Consider the following 19,918-nt stretch of genomic DNA (forward strand, 5'->3'; position numbering starts at 1 on the left):
GCATTTATGTGTTTTATTGAGTAGAGAAAAGGCAAATCTTAGCAATTGAAAGCAAATCATTTTTTACCAAATCAAGATTTGCTGTTTACATTTTTATCAACATTTTATACAGATGGTCCTGAACGTAGCATGGACTCGGTTGGAAACTAACGCACGTTAAGACGCGAGAGTGAAGTATTAGCACCATGAAGTCGACGATAAGTGAATTGTGGTATATGTAGGCAGGAAAAAACTGGGAGAAATTTACTGATGCGAAAAATTCAAAAACGAGAAGTGGTTTCTGATGACAGGGTGAAATGACGCTGAAAAGGAAACTAGGAAACTATTGCATCACGACAGTAAAACACAAAAAAATAACCAACGACAGCTGATTGTAAATAAAATAAACCTGTGAAATTGTCGGTTAAGGTTTTGAATGTACTATAACCAAGAATTCATGTTGCATGCACTGGCCTATAGCATGTTAAAATTATAAGTTTAACCCCTTTGAAATAATAGACTTTCCCTGGTTTTACGTTACTATTGATATTGGGTGTTTTTTTTTTCATAGAGGCCATTTTGTTGAGATTACTGACCGATAAATGGTTCGGTGGTTTACATTTTGGATGTTTCTATTCATATTTAAAAAAATCATTATGTAAGAAAAATGTTGGTAAGATTTGAAAGTAAAGAGGGTGTGAATTCTCAGTTGTTATAGAAGTGGTTTCAATTAATCGCTCTAGTAAAGCATACAATACAATAATTTTCAGTGTCAACTGAATCTTTTTATATCCGTAAGTGGGTGGGATCTTGTCGACGTGTAATTTATAAATGCGCTTTGGCGTCGTGGACTTATTGTCATAACAATATCCGTGAGAAAAATCTGAAATTCTGGTTGAATCAATGTATCTAGACCATCTAGAACATGTTCTATTACATGGATCTCTACCACTTTTTATAGATTTGCTATGTTTGAAAATGTAGCTCCCATTATGATTTAAAATCGTGTAAAGAAAGAAAAAATTGATATCTTTCTAATTGATTGATTTTCTTTTGAATTTATTTGTCTTAATTAAGCAACATTATTAAACTTCCATGAAAGTTTATATATTTTTTTTAGTCAGAAATATCTATTAGTTGAACTGTTGACCAGCTCAGCTATTCTATTGAGAGTTTGTGTGTTGATGTAACTCTTCTATATAAATCATTTGGATATGAAACTTTGGTAAATTCGTAAGTACTTTGATGTCGTCATTGATTATATATCACAAAAATATATATGTGTTTATTATGCTTTGGAAGCTCTAGTTGTAATCAATGGATATTTGGTTTAGTATTTGTGGTGTTACTCGAGTTTAAAAAGTGGACAGTTGTTTGTCCTCCTATTCAAATCTTCCTCTATTATCAGTAGCGTACTTTTTCAAAATTTAAGGTATTGTAAATTGGTTACATTCAAACTGTTATACTGTTGTCGTATCGAGCAAAGGCCGTTTCTGGTGTTTTACCATTGTTCACCCATATGCTGGGTTTGTATCGAACTTGTGTGTGAACTTGTGTTGTACAATTCTGATTGGTTGTTTGATACAACGTGTCACGGTTCACTTCATTTTCCATGGTATGTCTGTCTTTAATAGCACCTTGTACAGAGTGAAATAAATACCCTTAAAATATGCACTTATGTATCCCATTTCCTTATACTTTGTCATACCAAGGCATTCTAACAACAGGACACTGAGCTCACCTTGCTAAGATAGGAACTTGTAACAGTCCTTTGATCTTACGTCTGGCTGCGGCAAATTCCAGCAGTATGTGCATATTCTCTGCGATGAGCGGTGTCTGTAGGGTGTGGAACTGATAGTGTCGCAGCCAAAGATAAACCCTTTGATCTCTGGAGCTCAGCATCATGTTGCTAGATTGCCTTTGTCATACCTTGTCTTATCCGGTCTGTTACCCATGATTCATTGTGGTTCTTGCTGTTCATTTTATCTTGTTTCAAACGTATATAACTTTGAATAGTAAACACTGGTTGTTTTTTTTCTATTTTTGTGAATTTAATGTCATTGTGGCAGGAGCCATTTCATTTAGAATAGCGCTGTATATTATATAATTGATATTATCATATGTATGGCTCCGCAGTGAATTTAACGTTGGTCTTTTTTTAGGTGAAGTCTCATACATAGTAGTTTATTATTAAACCCAATTAATTTTTTATTAACACATTAAAATTTCAAAAATTGCAATTTTTTTCACAATTTCGACACCAAATTCTAAATAAATTATCACTCAACATAACATGTTTTCTCCTTAGATTATAATAATATATTTTTGTATCATTTTTAAAATATTTCTTGCATGATACATGATTAATCTTCCTCGTATCTTTCCATTAAACTTTTTTTGTTATTAGTTGATACTCAAGATAACATATTTCATTTTGTAGAAAGCTTTAGGGTGCAAACAGGTGAAATCCAAGCATTATAGTGTGATCATATTCTGTGAATAAGGTCTTGTCATACAATTTTTTTTAAATCGATTTTTTTAAAGTCACTATATAAACACTTGATGTGATTTCTACTAAAAATTGCTCCTCAAAACCTTGAGAAAAAGTAAACAACAGTTTATATGTAGTTTTGATATTTATTTTAATGCACTGTCTTAGCTGGTTGGATGTTGATGTGATTGAGACGTCCTCTGGAAGGAATTCTTAGCTTTCGTGTTGAAAATTAAAACCAATTTAGATATTGAAATTGCACGTATCTTACAAGACTGAAGTTAAAGTGTATAGTGAATTGCAAAGAAAAATGCATTTAAAAATTCTGATATTTTTTTTATATATCTCTTTTTCTTCTGTTTAAGTTTTTATTCTAGTTTCTTTATAATAGAAAGCTTTCCATTTTCGATGACTTAAGCTCTGTCTACACTATCAAATTTTATGTGACAAAAACATGTGATGTTCCCATATATGGACAGGATGATGTCATATCACTACCATATTTGAGTACATCACACTTTTTTGTCAACTAGTTTGATAGTGTAGACAGAGCTTTACACATATTGTTTCGTTATAGTCGACTATATCTGCTAAAACTTAGCAAGGAATCAAATGCGAGAAAGATGCTCATACCAAAGTATGTGCTATTGAGTCTAACATTCGGCACATGCACATATGTTTCTTCTCGTGCGCAAAATGCCTTTTGTCTTTATAACTCTACTGGTTTACGAATCCAATCCAAAGCCATTGCTTGTATCCTTAGGCAAGACACTTTACTTACGTTTGCTTCTCTCCACCTAGGTGTATTATTGGGTACCTGGTATACAACTGCACTGATTACGGCTGCAACATTATGGAATTGTTTCCAGACGTGTTTGATCCATAACTAGGTCCTAGCAAATGGAAAGCTCTCTGTGTCTCTGTACCTTTCATAGTGACTTCAATACTTATTTTTTAACTGAACTACGTTACATTTAAATATACTTGTTCTATTTATGTACAATTTTATATAAAAATGATTTTAGTAGACTTTGCGGGACAAACAAAATATTTTTACTGGTATCTGTGGATATGCTTGATGTATTTTTTTTTTCAACAGAATTGAGTGTGTGATTTTTTGGGTGGTAACAGGATATATGTAGTAGTCTATTGCTACTACTAATACTACTAATCTTTGGTATACAGTAGAACCTCTATTAAGGGGACACTTTCAGGACCAATAAAGTGTCGCTAAATGCATGTCAAAGTAAAGTAAGGAGGACTTACCATTTTCACAAAATTAGGCTGTTGGAAATATGTTTGATGATGGTGTCAGCCATAACGTTGAACTTATATTGCCCTTCGGTCATTTGACGGGAAAGTGTCCCCTTAGTAGAGGTGTCACAAAGAAATTGTTTTACTGATAAATATTGAAATTCTTTTAATTCTTGCAATTATCAGGTGCTGCCGGTACGGTATTTTTGTTTGGCTAAAATTGAAAAACAACAAAAATGAGATTGAATATGAATAAGCAGTCTCGATTTAAATAAAGCTTGTTTTTCTAGCCTGTTTCTTATGTATGTTGATCATACTTATTTCTTAGAAAAACATTTATTTTTGTGAGAAATCAAAATCTTGATAGGTAATAAGAATAATGTTAATTATATAATCCCAGTTAGATTTATTGTAAACAGTGCTGATTTGCATAGAAATGTCACCATAATTTTCCGAAATGTCACCATGATTTTCCGAAATGTCACCATGATTTTCCGAAATGTCAGCATGATTTTCTGGAATGTCACCATGATTTTCCGAAATGTCACCATGATTTTCCGAAATGTCACCATGATTTTCCGAAATGTCACCATGACTTTCCGAAATGTCACCATGACTTTCCGAAATGTCACCATGATTTTCTGGAATGTCACTTTGATTTGTGTAAATATGTCACTGCGGTTTGCTTTAAAAAAAATCACCCTGGTTTGCTAAAGATTTTCGCCATGATAAGGATTGCATAAAATATCAGTGATATAAAAATGTCGCCGTGATTTGCTAAAATGCCACTTTGATTTGCATAAAAATGTCACTGTGATTTGCATAAAAATGTCACTTTGATTTGCATAAAAATGTCACTGTGATTTGCATAAAAATGCCACTGTGATTTGCATAAAAGTGTTACTGTAATTTGCATAAAAAGGTTATTGTTGTTCGCAATTGAAGCCCTAATTTACATTAAAACTGTTTGTTTCTAGTCAAGACTGAGATTAATCTGTTTAAGACTATTTTCATAAATGGTCTAATGTATTGTTTTCTCAATTAATGTACCCATTAAAAGAACACCTTTGTCATCTAACAAAGTCTTCCCTAAATAGAGACGTCGCAAAGAGGGATTACTGTGAACCCTCAACAATATGTACTTTCTTTTAATTGTTCCTGCTTTTCATTACATTTTTGGATTTAAAAAAATTATGAATGAGTGAAAAATGACTCTTAAAGCTCGATTGAAAACCCCAATACGTTGCATGTGCTTTTCGACCGAAATTGGTAGAGTTGCTTCAACCAAAATGCATTGATTCTGTCGCATACAGTATTTGAAAGTTGCATTGTTATCAAGTTTTGTTTAGTTCTAAATTTATTGTCTACAAAACAAAGTTAATTTATGGATATATATGTAATTATGGTTTAATGATATTATTTCCAGTCATAAAACATGATGCAATAATATTGCCGTGACGGAAGATATTAGCCAAAATACGAACAAACTTAACGTTGTACTGTACATGAATTTTACTGTAATTAAACTGGTTGACAATGTTGTTTTCATATCGCTAAATGCATGGCAAAGTAAACAGTACACACCAGATTATAAAGTTCTCAAAAGAAGAGGAGGACTTACCCTTTTCACAAAATTAGGCTGCTGGAAATATGTTTATTTATTGGAATCCAATTCTCTGTGCTGTATCTCGCGTTGTCATTATATGACAAATATCAAAGGCAAAGAATGTAATACAGTATCACATGTTGGGCCTGTATTTTGTTTAGGTTCAAGATGGCCTATGATACAGGCTTCACATGTGATACCGTAGGCCTACATAAGATTACAAACTTAGCTTCATATGATACTAGACAAATTATAGATACATACAGTACAGGGAATCGGCAAATATGACCATGGATGAGAATAAGACTTGAAACCATTTGATGTAGAAATCAAAATTTGAGTAGCCCTTCCTAAAAAAAAACAACTGGTGTACAATACTGTACTGTGGGCTGTACCATTTGCATTTTGGGTGTGTTACGCTTAATACACAGATTTATTTCCTCAATGTTATACTCTTATGCATGTTAAAGTATTGTCCGTATATAATGAAACTAATTTTTTTTTTATTATTTAATATGGGATTTTTTGGGTGAGTAAAATTGGTTAATTACATTTTACTGCAGTAATCCGAGAAAATGGTTACATGTGCCCATTGCTTTTATTGCATTAAATTGCATTCAAAGTCATGTTTTAGTTTGTGTTGTTTTATTTTGTGGATAAATTGCCAACTAGAAGAATTAAATGAAAAGGATTTAAATGGTATGAAATTGTATGATACAATTAAATAAACAATGAAACAATCTAAAAAGAAAGTAAAAAAACCACCAAGAATCCCAAAAACCGGGATAACCCAAATAAAACAAGAAATATTTCTTACAAAAAACGCCGCTCGACATTTTAAAATCAATCATTGTTCTTTTGATTAATTTATGATTAATTATTAAAAAGATGTCCTTTAACCGCAAAGATACATACAAATCACAGATAGTTCTTTAATTATGAATCACATGCCCATTTTTCAATAGTTAATTGTATACACAGCATTTGAAAGAAGACATGTGTACCTTTCCAACAATGTATTATTTGCCAACAAATATTAATCTACTAATTCAAAAATGGCATTTAAAAAATGGTCAATTTTTAACTTTAATGTGCTGTAGCCTGTTTGTGTGTGACCTCAACCTGTACTGTAGGCATGCAACTGAATACCCTCTAGAGACAACGTGACTTTCAAGTGAGAAAATTCTTCCAGTCTATTGATTCGCGTCAACCAATCAAAGCGCGAGAATCCAAAACCGTCCAACCGCGTAATTTTTTTTTCCAGGACGAACGTGGGCAGAAATCATGAATAATTCATGAATAATTATGACATAATAGGGAACATTATAGAGGGCGCTATATAAGCATGCAGAGAGATTAATTAGTGTAAACAGCGTTTGCCAACCGAAATGTTTGGTCTAGTGGTAAAGGCTTTAACCTATTACACTGGAGCCCTCGGTTCGAGGTCTTTCATGAACATGTTTTTTTTAATAGTTGAGAGAGATTATTTAGAGGGTTAGGTTTAGTATATTTAGGAAGTAGATCAGCTATCTTGCAATTCTTTATAATAGAAAATAATTAAGGTAATGAATTATTCATGATTTCTGCCCACGTTCGTCCTGGAAAAAAAAAATACGCCAACAGCGAGCCCTCATAGACTCTCTTTTCCCAGACGTTTTTTTGGTCCAGCAGCTGGGACATATAAATTATAGTCGAGTTTACAAATTCGCAAAACTGTCGGCCTTAGATAATAAAGCTACCGCTATGAAACAGCTTATTAATGAATATGTCCTCTTGGGACATAGCTGGCTAGAGCCGCGGCGCGAAAAGATTTAAAAGAAAAAAAAATAAAATAACAAACCATCCTGCCCAAAACGGAACAATATGGAAACAAATTGTGGACAATTTTCCAGTATTATATGCGTTAACATCCTCTTACAGAGTCATAGTATTATCAGGGATTTTTTCAAAAAATGGCCAAAAAACGCTCTTTTAAAAACACTGCTATTATGCAATGATATTGCTATATATGTGCATATAATGCGTTATAAGCATCTTATAGACGTATAAAAATGGCCATTTTTCGAAAAAAGGGATTTTTTCCAAAAAGGGCCAAATTTCGACCTTTTTATTTTTCGATAAAACTGGTTACTATAGCATAGTTGACTTGCGCAGAAGCCATTATTCGACTCTGCGCATGTTTATTGTGCTATAGTAACCATTTATGTCAAAAAATAAAAGGGTCGAAAAATGGCCATTTTTCGAAAATTTCCCTGTACTATTAGTACAGGGATTTTTTCCAAAAATGAGCAAATTTCGACCTTTTTATTTTTCGATAAAACAAGTTACTATAGCATAGTTGACATGCGCAGAAGCCATTATTCGACTCTGCACATGTTTATTGTGCTATAGTAACCATTTATGTCAAAAAATAAAAGGGTCGAAAAATGGCTATTTTTCGAAAATTTCCCTGTACTATAGTACAGGGATTTTTTTCAAAAATGGACAAATTTCGACCTTTTTATTTTTTGCTAAAACTGGTTACTATAGCATAGTTGACTTGCGCAGAAGCCATTATTAGACTCTGCGCATGTTTATTTTGCTATAGTAACCATTTATGTAAAAAAAAAAAAAGGGTCGAAAAATGGCCATTTTTCGAAAATTTCCCTGTACTATAGTACAGGGATTTTTTTCAAAAATGGCCAAATTTCGACCTTTTTATTTTTCGCTAAAACTGGTTACTATAGCATAGTTGACTTGCGCAGAAGCCATTATTCGACTCTGCGCATGTTTATTGTGCTATAGTAATCATTTATGCCAAAAAATAAAAGGGTCGAAAAATGGCCATTTTTCGAAAATTTCCCTGTGCTATAGTACAGGGATTTTTTCCAAAAATGAGCAAATTTCGACCTTTTTATTTTTCGATAAAACTGGTTACTATAGCATAGTTGACATGCGCAGAAGCCATTATTCGACTCTGCGCATGTTTATTGTGCTATAGTAACCATTTATGTCAAAAAATAAAAGGGTCGAAAAATGGCTATTTTTCGAAAATTTCCCTGTACTATAGTCCAGGGATTTTTTTAAAAAATGGCCAAATTTCGACCTTTTTATTTTTCGATAAAACTGGTTACTATAGCATAGTTGACATGCGCAGAAGCCATTATTCGACTCTGCGCATGTTTATTGTGCTATAGTAACCATTTATGTCAAAAAATAAAAGGGTCGAAAAATGGCTATTTTTCGAAAATTTCCCTGTACTATAGTACAGGGATTTTTTTCAAAAATGACCAAATTTCGACCTTTTTATTTTTCGATAAAACTGGTTACTATAGCATAGTTGACTTGCGCAGAAGCCATTATTGGACTCTGCGCATGTTTATTGTGCTATAGTAACCATTTATGTCAAAAAAGAAAAGGGTCGAAAAATGGCCATTTTTCGAAAATTTCCCTGTGCTATAGTACAGGGATTTTTTCCAAAAAGGAGCAAATTTCGATCTTTTTATTTTTCGATAAAACTGGTTACTATAGCATAGTTGACTTGCGCAGAAGCCATTATTGGACTCTGCGCATGTTTATTGTGCTATAGTAACCATTTATGTCAAAATAGAAAAGGGTCGAAAAATGGCCATTTTTCGAAAATTTCCCTGTGCTATAGTACAGGGATTTTTTCCGAAAAGGAGCAAATTTCGACCTTTTTATTTTTCGATAAAACTGGTTACTATAGCATAGTTGACATGCGCATAACCCATTATTCGACTCTGCGCATGTTTATTGTGCTATAGTAACCATTTATGTCAAAAAATAAAAGGGTCGAAAAATGGATATTTTTCGAAAATTTCCCTGTACTATAGTACAGGGATTTTTTTCAAAAATGACCAAATTTCGATCTTTTTATTTTTCAATAAAACTGGTTACTATAGCATAGTTGACTTGCGCAGAAGCCATTATTGGACTCTGCGCATGTTTATTGTGCTATAGTAACCATTTATGTCAAAAAAGAAAAGGGTCGAAAAATGGCCATTTTTCGAAAATTTCCCTGTGCTATAGTACAGGGATTTTTTCCAAAAAGGGCCAAATTTCGACCTTTTTATTTTTCGATAAAACTGGTTACTATAGCATAGTTGACTTGCGCAGAAGCCATTATTGGACTCTGCGCATGTTTATTGTGCTATAGTAACCATTTATGTCAAAATAGAAAAGGGTCGAAAAATGGCCATTTTTCGAAAATTTCCCTGTGCTATAGTACAGGGATTTTTTCCGAAAAGGAGCAAATTTCGACCTTTTTATTTTTCGATAAAACAAGTTACTATAGCATAGTTGACATGCGCAGAAGCCATTATTCGACTCTGCACATGTTTATTGTGCTATAGTAACCATTTATGTCAAAAAATAAAAGGGTCGAAAATAGGCCATTTTCCGAAAATTTCCCTGTACTATAGTACAGGGATTTTTTTCAAAAATGGACAAATTTCGACCTTTTTATTTTTTGCTAAAACTGGTTACTATAGCATAGTTGACTTGCGCAGAAGCCATTATTCGACTCTGCGCATGTTTATTGTGCTATAGTAATCATTTATGCCAAAAAATAAAAGGGTCGAAAAATGGCAATTTTTCGAAAATTTCCCTGTACTATAGTACAGGGATTTTTTTCAAAAATGGCCAAATTTCGACCTTTTTTTTTTCGATAAAACTGGTTACTATAGCATAGTTGACTTGCGCAGAAGCCATTATTGCACTCTGCGCATGTTTATTGTGCTATAGTAACCATTTTGTCAAAAAAGAAAAGGGTCGAAAAATGGCCATTTTTCGAAAATTTCCCTGTACTTATAGTACAGGGATTTTTTCAAAAATGGCCAATTTTCGACCTTTTTATTTTTCGATAAAACTGGTTACTATAGCATAGTTGACTTGCGCAGAAGCCATTATTCGACTCTGCGCATGTTTATTGTGCTATAGTAACCATTTATGTCAAAAAATAAAAGGGTCGAAAAATGGCCATTTTTCGAAAATTTCCCTGTACTATAGTACAGGGATTGTTTTCAAAAATGGCCAAATTTCGACCTTTTTATTTATCGCTAAAACTGGTTACTATAGCATAGTTGACTTGCGCAGAAGCCATTATTCGACTCTGCGCATGTTTATTGTGCTATAGTAATCATTTATGCCAAAAAATAAAAGGGTCGAAAAATGGCTATTTTTCGAAAATTTCCCTGTACTATAGTACAGGGATTTTTTTCAAAAATGGCCAAATTTCGACCTTTTTATTTTTCGCTAAAACTGGTTACTATAGCATAGTTGACTTGCGCAGAAGCCATTATTCGACTCTGCGCATGTTTATTGTGCTATAGTAATCATTTATGCCAAAAAATAAAAGGGTCGAAAAATGGCCATTTTTCGAAAATTTCCCTGTGCTAAAGTATAGGGATTTTTTCCAAAAATGAGCAAATTTCGACCTTTTTATTTTTCGATAAAACTGGTTACTATAGCATAGTTGACATGCGCAGAAGCCATTATTCGACTCTGCGCATGTTTATTGTGCTATAGTAACCATTTATGTCAAAAAATAAAAGGGTCGAAAAATGGCTATTTTTCGAAAATTTCCCTGTACTATAGTACAGGGATTTTTTTCAATAATGGCCAAATTTCGACCTTTTTATTTTTCGATAAAACTGGTTACTATAGCATAGTTGACTTGCGCAGAAGCCATTATTGGACTCTGTGCATGTTTATTGTGCTATAGTAATCATTTATGCCAAAAAAAAAAAGGGTCGAAAAATGGCCATTTTTCGAAAATTTCCCTGTACTATAGTCCAGGGATTTTTTTAAAAAATGGCCAAATTTCGACCTTTTTATTTTTCGATAAAACTGGTTACTATAGCATAGTTGACATGCGCAGAAGCCATTATTCGACTCTGCGCATGTTTATTGTGCTATAGTAACCATTTATGTCAAAAAATAAAAGGGTCGAAAAATGGCTATTTTTCGAAAATTTCCCTGTACTATAGTACAGGGATTTTTTTCAAAAATGACCAAATTTCGACCTTTTTATTTTTCGATAAAACTGGTTACTATAGCATAGTTGACTTGCGCAGAAGCCATTATTGGACTCTGCGCATGTTTATTGTGCTATAGTAACCATTTATGTCAAAAAAGAAAAGGGTCGAAAAATGGCCATTTTTCGAAAATTTCCCTGTACTATAGTACAGGGATTTTTTTCAAAAATGACCAAATTTCGACCTTTTTATTTTTCGATAAAACTGGTTACTATAGCATAGTTGACTTGCGCAGAAGCCATTATTGGACTCTGCGCATGTTTATTGTGCTATAGTAACCATTTATGTCAAAAAAGAAAAGGGTCGAAAAATGGCAATTTTTCGAAAATTTCCCTGTGCTATAGTACAGGGTTTTTTTCCAAAAAGGAGCAAATTTCGACCTTTTTATTTTTCGATAAAACTGGTTACTATAGCATAGTTGACTTGCGCAGAAGCCATTATTGGACTCTGCGCATGTTTATTGTGCTATAGTAACCATTTATGTCAAAATAGAAAAGGGTCGAAAAATGGCCATTTTTCGAAAATTTCCCTGTGCTATAGTACAGGGATTTTTTTCAAAAATGGCCAAATTTCGACCTTTTTATTTTTCGATAAAACTGCTTACTATAGCATAGTTGACTTGCGCAGAAGCCATTATTCGACTCTGCGCATGTTTATTGTGCTATAGTAACCATTTATGCCAAAAAATAAAAGGGTCGAAAAATGGCCATTTTTCGAAAATTTCCCTGTACTATAGTACAGGGATTTTTTTCAAAAATGGCCAAATTTCGACCTTTTTATTTTTCGATAAAACTGGTTACTATAGCATAGTTTACTTGCGCAGAAGCCATTATTCGACTCTGCGCATGTTTATTGTGCTATAGTAATCATTTATGCCAAAAAATAAAAGGGTCGAAAAATGGCCATTTTTCGAAAATTTCCCTGTACTATAGTACAGGGATTTTTTTCAAAAATGGCCAAATTTCGACCTTTTTATTTTTCGATAAAACTGGTTACTATAGCATAGTTGACTTGCGCAGAAGCCATTATTGGACTCTGCGCATGTTTATTGTGCTATAGTAACCATTTATGTCAAAAAAGAAAAGGGTCGAAAAATGGCCATTTTTCGAAAATTTCCCTGTGCTATAGTACAGGGATTTTTTCCAAAAAGGAGCAAATTTCGACCTTTTTATTTTTCGGTAAAACTGATTACTATAGCATAGTTGACTTGCGCAGAAGCCATTATTGGACTCTGCGCATGTTTATTGTGCTATAGTAACCATTTATGTCAAAATAGAAAAGGGTCGAAAAATGGCAATTTTTCGAAAATTTCCCTGTGCTATAGTACAGGGATTTTTTTCAAAAATGGCCAAATTTCGACCTTTTTATTTTTCGATAAAACTGCTTACTATAGCATAGTTGACTTGCGCAGAAGCCATTATTCGACTCTGCGCATGTTTATTGTGCTATAGTAACCATTTATGCCAAAAAATAAAAGGGTCGAAAAATGGCCATTTTTCGAAAATTTCCCTGTACTATAGTACAGGGATTTTTTTCAAAAATGGCCAAATTTCGACCTTTTTATTTTTCGATAAAACTGGTTACTATAGCATAGTTTACTTGCGCAGAAGCCATTATTCGACTCTGCGCATGTTTATTGTGCTATAGTAATCATTTATGCCAAAAAATAAAAGGGTCGAAAAATGGCCATTTTTCGAAAATTTCCCTGTACTATAGTACAGGGATTTTTTTCAAAAATGGCCAAATTTCGACCTTTTTATTTTTCGATAAAACTGGTTACTATAGCATAGTTGACTTGCGCAGAAGCCATTATTGCACTCTGCGCATGTTTATTGTGCTATAGTAACCATTTTGTCAAAAAAGAAAAGGGTCGAAAAATGGCCATTTTTCGAAAATTTCTCTGTACTATAGTACAGGGATTTTTTCAAAAATGGCCAAATTTCGACCTTTTTGTTTTTCGATAAAACTGGTTACTATAGCATAGGTGACATGCGCAGAAGCCATTATTCGACTCTGCGCATGTTTATTGTGCTATAGTAACCATTTATGTCAAAAAATAAAAGGGTCGAAAAATGGCCATTTTTCGAAAATTTCCCTGTGCTATAGTACAGGGATTTTTTCCAAAAATGAGCAAATTTCGACCTTTTTATTTTTCGATAAAACTGGTTACTATAGCATAGTTGACATGCGCAGAAGCCATTATTTGACTCTGCGCATGTTTATTGTGCTATAGTAACCATTTATGTCAAAAAATAAAAGGGTCGAAAAATGGCTATTTTTCGAAAATTTCCCTGTACTATAGTACAGGGATTTTTTTCAAAAATGACCAAATTTCGACCTTTTTATTTTTCGCTAAAACTGGTTACTATAGCATAGTTGACTTGCGCAGAAGCCATTATTCGACTCTGTGCATGTTTATTGTGCTATAGTAATCATTTATGCCAAAAAATAAAAGGGTCGAAAAATGGCCATTTTTCGAAAATTTCCCTGTACTATAGTACAGGGATTTTTTCCAAAAATGGCCAAATTTCGACCTTTTTATTTTTCAATAAAACTGGTTACTATAGCATAGTTGACATGCGCAGAAGCCATTATTAGGCTCTGCGCATGTTTATTGTGCTATAGTAACCATTTATGTCAAAAAAGAAAAGGGTCGAAAAATGGCCATTTTTCGAAAATTTCCCTGTGCTATAGTACAGGGATTTTTTCCAAAAAGGAGCAAATTTCGACCTTTTTATTTTTCGATAAAACTGGTTACTATAGCATAGTTGACATGCGCACAAGCCATTATTCGACTCTGCGCATGTTTATTGTGCTATAGTAACCATTTATGTCAAAAAATAAAAGGGTCGAAAAATGGCTATTTTTCGAAAATTTCCCATTACTATATATAGTACAGGGATTTTTTTCAAAAATGGCCAAATTTCGACCTTTTTATTTTTCGATAAAACTGGTTACTATAGCATAGTTGACTTGCGCAGAAGCCATTATTCGACTCTGCGCATGTTTATTGTGCTATAGTAACCATTTATGTCAAAAAATAAATGGGTCGAAAAATGGCCATTTTTCGAAAATTTCCCTGTACTATAGTATAGGAATTTTTTCCAAAAAGGGCCAAATTTCGACCTTTTTATTTTTCGATAAAACTGGTTACTATAGCATAGATAAACATGCGCAGAAGCCATTATTCGACTCTGCGCATGTTTATTGTGCTATAGTAACCATTTATGTCAAAAAATAAAAGGGTCGAAAAATGGCCATTTTTCGAAAATTTCCCTGTACTATAGTACAGGGATTTTTTTCAAAAATGGCCAAATTTCGACCTTTTTATTTTTCGATAAAACTGGTTACTATAGCATAGTTGACTTGCGCATAAGCCATTATTGGACTCTGTGCATGTTTATTGTGCTATAGTAACCATTTATGTCAAAAAATAAAAGGGTCGAAAAATGGCAATTTTTCGAAAATTTCCCTGTACTATAGTACAGGGATTTTTTTCAAAAATTGCCAAATTTCGACCTTTTTATTTTTCGATAAAACTGGTTACTATAGCATAGTACATAGTACAAGGATTTTTTCAAAAATGGCCATTTTTTTTATGGGTAATAATCAATCAATAAATCAATTCAATACAATTATTATAAAACAAATTATACCAATATTGATAGGCAGAGGGGAAGAAAAAAGTGTGAGTATGTGACAGTCTGTAATATCTATCAGGTATCTAATATCTGCCTGAACATCTAAGTCAGGTTTTTAGATAAAATACATTTATTTATAGTATTTATCCGACAAGAAAACTTACTTATATATGTCATGGGATATTTTTCTAGCCATAATGATGATTTACTAACGCGACCGAAAAAAGACGCGACCGCGATGTATCAAAACGCCTGGCGGCGCTACATACAGAAATGCCGGAAGTTGATTGATGCGATCATCATCAAACATTTTAACATTTTGTGTATCCCACTCTGAATTAAGTATCCCCCTCTCTTTCTTTCGCATGTTATACAGTAAAAAAATATTCTATTAAAATAACATCATGCAGCAACAATCGGACATACCATCCAAGAATTCCGATTCAAACGAGGTATTTATTTTTGTATTTCACAAGAATAGCTAGGCCTAGGCCGCGGTTTCGTTTTATTAGTATCTAGGCTAGGCGCGCCTAGGCGGGCACAGAAGATCGGGCACATCATGGACGATCGGGCCCATTATATAGGCCTAAACAAGTTTCTATACTACTAGGCCTAGTGACCACAGCTAGGCCCTAGCCTAGACCTAACTAGATAGTCTGTATTTTGGATTTCTGTATTTTTGTACTGTACAGGCATAAAATTCACAACCTAATTAATTATATTAATTATTTACAGTATTATAAATAAAATTATATTATTATTTATTATTGACAATTCGTGTCTTATTTATATTTCAGACTTTGTTGATAGGCAACAAGGGTGGGTTACTGTCAGCAGCCCTTCCACCTGAAAAAGAATTTGAAGCAATTACATTGGAAGAGAAGAAGCAACCAAAACGAGTGCTTCATTTTAGTGATGGAATTCTCGAAGAGTTCAGTTCAGATGAAGAAGAGGATGAAACTGATGCTGAACCCAAAATAGACCCTGTATGTTTACCCATCTTGAGGAGCCATATTCTTACTCTTTATTTCTCATCTAGGCCTATTTGATTTCAATAATATCTGATGACAATTGGGCAGGCCTAGAATAACAACCTAACCACGTTGCTACTGCACTTTCGCAACTCTATCTCTTGAGCTTACCCAATGTAACAAACATTCACCTGCGTTAATGGTCAGTGTCCGACCATGATGTTTATGCCCAGTTACTTGCAAAAGTACAGTAGCACCCCTACCTACAGAAACTGACCCTCATGTCCTCCTCCTCATGTCCGATTGTTTCCTCTACTTCTATTCCTTACAGATCATTGTCACCAATTCATTAGCTTAACTTTTACTAATAACTTATGTTTTACAGAAAACATTGACTTGGATCCCATATTTATGGTATTATTGTGTGCTTGGAGCGACAAAAACATTGTCCGGTATTGTACCTAATAATATTATTATCACTTTATTCTGAAATAAACAATTAAAAATAACCTGTGTTCATATAATATAATACATATATATTCAGCTTATATTGCTTACTACTCAACTCATTACTACTTAACTCATTACTCACTCAAAAACACAAACTTACTTTACTATTTAATAATTGTTGTTCTGTTCTTTTAGTTTGTGATGTAGTAGGAGAGAAGTTTGCTTGGTGGCTCGGAATTACGTCGCCTAAATATCAGTATGCTATTGATGAGTACAACAGACTAAAAGAAGAGGTGTGTCTACAATTTGAATTGCATTTACAATGAAATTCACCTGTCTTTTATCTGCTGAATTTAGCCTAAATTGCTAGTGGGTGGGATTTTACTTGAACATGGGATTCCACTTTACTTTTATCTATATAGATACAGTATATGGATTATTTTGACTATTAAAAACGATGTCACCTATCTCTTAACTTTCCCAACTTTATAAAACATCAAAGTACTTTAACAATACATTTGTCAAATTCATTTGTGTCTCTTCTCTTCAATTAAAAATAAATTCAAATCATTTAAAAATATTTCTTCTTCTATGTTTATTAGGAAAGAGAGGAACTCGATGAAGAGATGAAGGAACGGGAAGAGGAAAAAAATAGAGTAGCTGAAATGAATGCGAAAGAAATGTACACGGATAAAGGAAACACAGGAAGTGATCCTGCGTCATCCAATATATGACTTGTAGTTAGAAACAAGCAATTAATATCAAAACATCAAACATACAGTTTAAAGATATATTGTCCCCCTAAAAAAATATTTTTTTAAATTTTTTTGTTGAATATGTTATTTTAATGTCACATAATAGTTATTCACTCTCACAAAAAATTGGGTCTGAAAAAAATGTATTTACCTGAGAAAAATGTAATTTAAAGCAAAAAATGGTCAAATTGTCTGGAAGACAATGAGTTTTTGGGTAATTTAACTGTTTATTTTGTCTTTTTATAGGTCAAATAATATTTTTCCCCCGTTTTTTTTCATATGGAAGTGAACAACTTCATTAAAACTGCAAAATGGCCTATTCAAAGTCCGATTTTAAAAATCTTTATTTTTCATGATTTTGGGGGACAATACATCTTTAATATTTGTGGTTATAAATAAGTTGGGGATTTCTACTATAAAGACATGCACTATGTATTGAATATTGTGAAGTCAAAAACCACCATTATTTTACACAGTTTTTATAGTATAAACTGATACCTACACATCTATCTTGCCTATCCACATTCTGGCTGACATCACACGTACGTCTTGTGAATTCACCCTTTGCTGTTGCCTTCCTTGCTCCAACCTAAAAAAATAAATCTACACTAGAAAACGTTGCTAATGTAGACCAGGTGAAAAACATTGGCAAACTGCAGAAGAAGTTAGGCCACATCCCTGCTAGCTAGTTTGCTGATATTTATGAACTCAGCCAATCAAATCACAGTCTGTGTAGTCATGTGATTCTGTAGGTGGACAGAGTGATTGCCTAGTCTACACTGGTAACATTTTTAGAAACTCTAGAAAAGTAAAGTTTTGCAAAGTTGGGGTCATGCATTTGCTTGACAAACTAGTTCGCTTTGATTTGTGAACTCAGCGAATCAAATCCTTTTTAATCATGTAATTCTGCAGACTGGAAAAATGGCCTACAGTAACATAGATTGTGGTTTTAAAATATCCTCTCCAAACAGTGGCAAAGTTTGTAGACTAGGCGTAATAAAAAAAAGTACCAAAATGTAAACATATACTTATGTTTCAGTATTTGATTGCAATGAATGTATATGTATTCATATGTGTATTTTTACTTTGACTGTATTTAATACAGTACTTTTTATAGTTAAGTTTTATTTGTATGTTTTAAAATTCATATTTTTACTGTATGTTTACTTTTGCTGTATTTAATATTTTTATTCTCTTCATAGTTTACAATCATTTAAAGAGAATCAAATTCTTCACAATCTGTAAATTTGAATATTTAAAAATGTATGAATATTATTAATGTATTAATTAGTTTTATTAGCAGTATTTAGTATTAATGTGTATAAAACTATTTTTCTATTCTGAAAGTTTCCAAAATAATTTTCTTTCATACTATTTCAAGTGCCAACATATAATCCCTCCATATATTTGTTGCATAAAGCAAGTACTGTATAGTGGAAGCCTTTTGAAGCTTGGTTCCCACTAAGACGCGACACAAGCAAGTTGACCTATGACAAGTGACAGAATAATTCATTGCTTGTGATTGGTCAGCCCCGTATAAGGGTGTCCTCTAAATAGGAGTAGGATGTAAACATTATTTTACATATGTTGTCCTGGTTCGTTAACGTTAAAGTGTCCCTAAGGAATGCATTCTACTGTAATTATTATATTTTGATAATTTTATATCTTAATAGTTGATGTTTATTGTGAAAAAACATAGTTGTCATAAAAGAAATTATTTTAATCTTGCCATGTAAGTTGATTCAATGTAAAGTTTAGAACGTCAATGTAAATACTCGGTTCCTTTCACCTATAAACAGTGTGCGTACAGAATCAACCTGTCAAATCATTATAAAAAAAATGACATCTGTCGATATTTAAAATGTCTTCTTATTTTGCTAAAATTTCATACAATTATATTATGAGTATGATATTTATATTATATTATTACTATGAATTACTAGTAATAATTTACTGCAATGTTAACATTTTGATTATATATTTCTGTGTGCAATAAACTTTGGAAATGCTACACTATTATAAGGTCTATATTGTTTGGGAATGACTTCCATTAAACTGAGAATTATTCATTATTCACTAATATTTTCTCCATTTAATGAATATAATGCATTCATTATTTGACCTAATGCAAACAAAGCCTGCTGCTTCAATCCATTGTTGAAGACAAGACTGCACAAGAAGCTGCCACACTGACAACAGAGTTATAGTGGTAGCACATTCTTGGTTCCTTATCATATGCAGTGGCATCACTGATCTTACAAAGGCTTTTCAGATCTTACCTATCACCATCCTTTCTCTCCACTAAACCTTCCTGGTTCCTCATCATATGCCATGACATCACTGATCTTACACATGCTTTTCAGATCTTTCCTATCACCATCCTTTCTCTCCTCTTAATCTTCCTGGTTCCTCATCATATGCTGTGGCATCACTTATCTTACAAATGCTTTTCAGATCTTTCCTATCACCTTTCTTTCTCTCTTATCTTACATTCCTGGTACTTCATCATATGCTGTGGCATCACTGATCTTACACATGCTTTTCAGATCTTTCCTATCACCATCTTTTCTCTCCTCTTAACCTTCCTGGTTCTTCATCATATGCCGTGGCATCACTGATCTTACACATGCTTTTCAGATCTTTCCTATCACCATTCTTTCTCTTCTCTTACATTCTTGGTTCTTCATCATACGCCATGGCATCACTTATCTAACACATGCTTTTCAGATCTTTCCT

The 19,918-nt window shown here is 33.1% G+C and overlaps 3 protein-coding genes across 3 annotated transcripts in view; all 3 read left to right on the plus strand.

The window, feature by feature from the left end:
• LOC144852209 (protein Smaug homolog 1-like) overlaps positions 1-5,956 on the plus strand; it is a 36,082-nt gene extending 30,126 nt beyond the window's left edge. Inside the window, exon 11 of the mRNA XM_078709966.1 lies at positions 113-5,956. Coding sequence (XP_078566092.1) covers positions 113-150 — 38 coding nt within the window. The 3' untranslated portion in view covers positions 151-5,956. The remainder of the gene's footprint in view (positions 1-112) is intronic.
• LOC144852227 (cell growth regulator with RING finger domain protein 1-like) overlaps positions 1-19,918 on the plus strand; it is a 249,540-nt gene that overhangs the window by 37,148 nt on the left and 192,474 nt on the right. The window lies entirely within an intron of this gene.
• On the plus strand, positions 15,294-19,198 carry LOC144852240 (protein FAM177A1-like). The gene is made up of 5 exons (XM_078710017.1): positions 15,294-15,458; positions 15,804-15,992; positions 16,363-16,429; positions 16,623-16,720; positions 17,030-19,198. The coding sequence occupies exons 1-5, from the start codon at positions 15,411-15,413 to the stop codon at positions 17,159-17,161; spliced, it is 534 nt and encodes a 177-aa protein (XP_078566143.1). The 5' UTR covers positions 15,294-15,410; the 3' UTR covers positions 17,162-19,198.

The sequence above is a fragment of the Antedon bifida genome, chromosome 9 (assembly GCF_963402885.1).
Source record: "Antedon bifida chromosome 9, ecAntBifi1.1, whole genome shotgun sequence".
Classification (NCBI taxonomy): Eukaryota; Metazoa; Echinodermata; class Crinoidea; order Comatulida; family Antedonidae; genus Antedon; species Antedon bifida.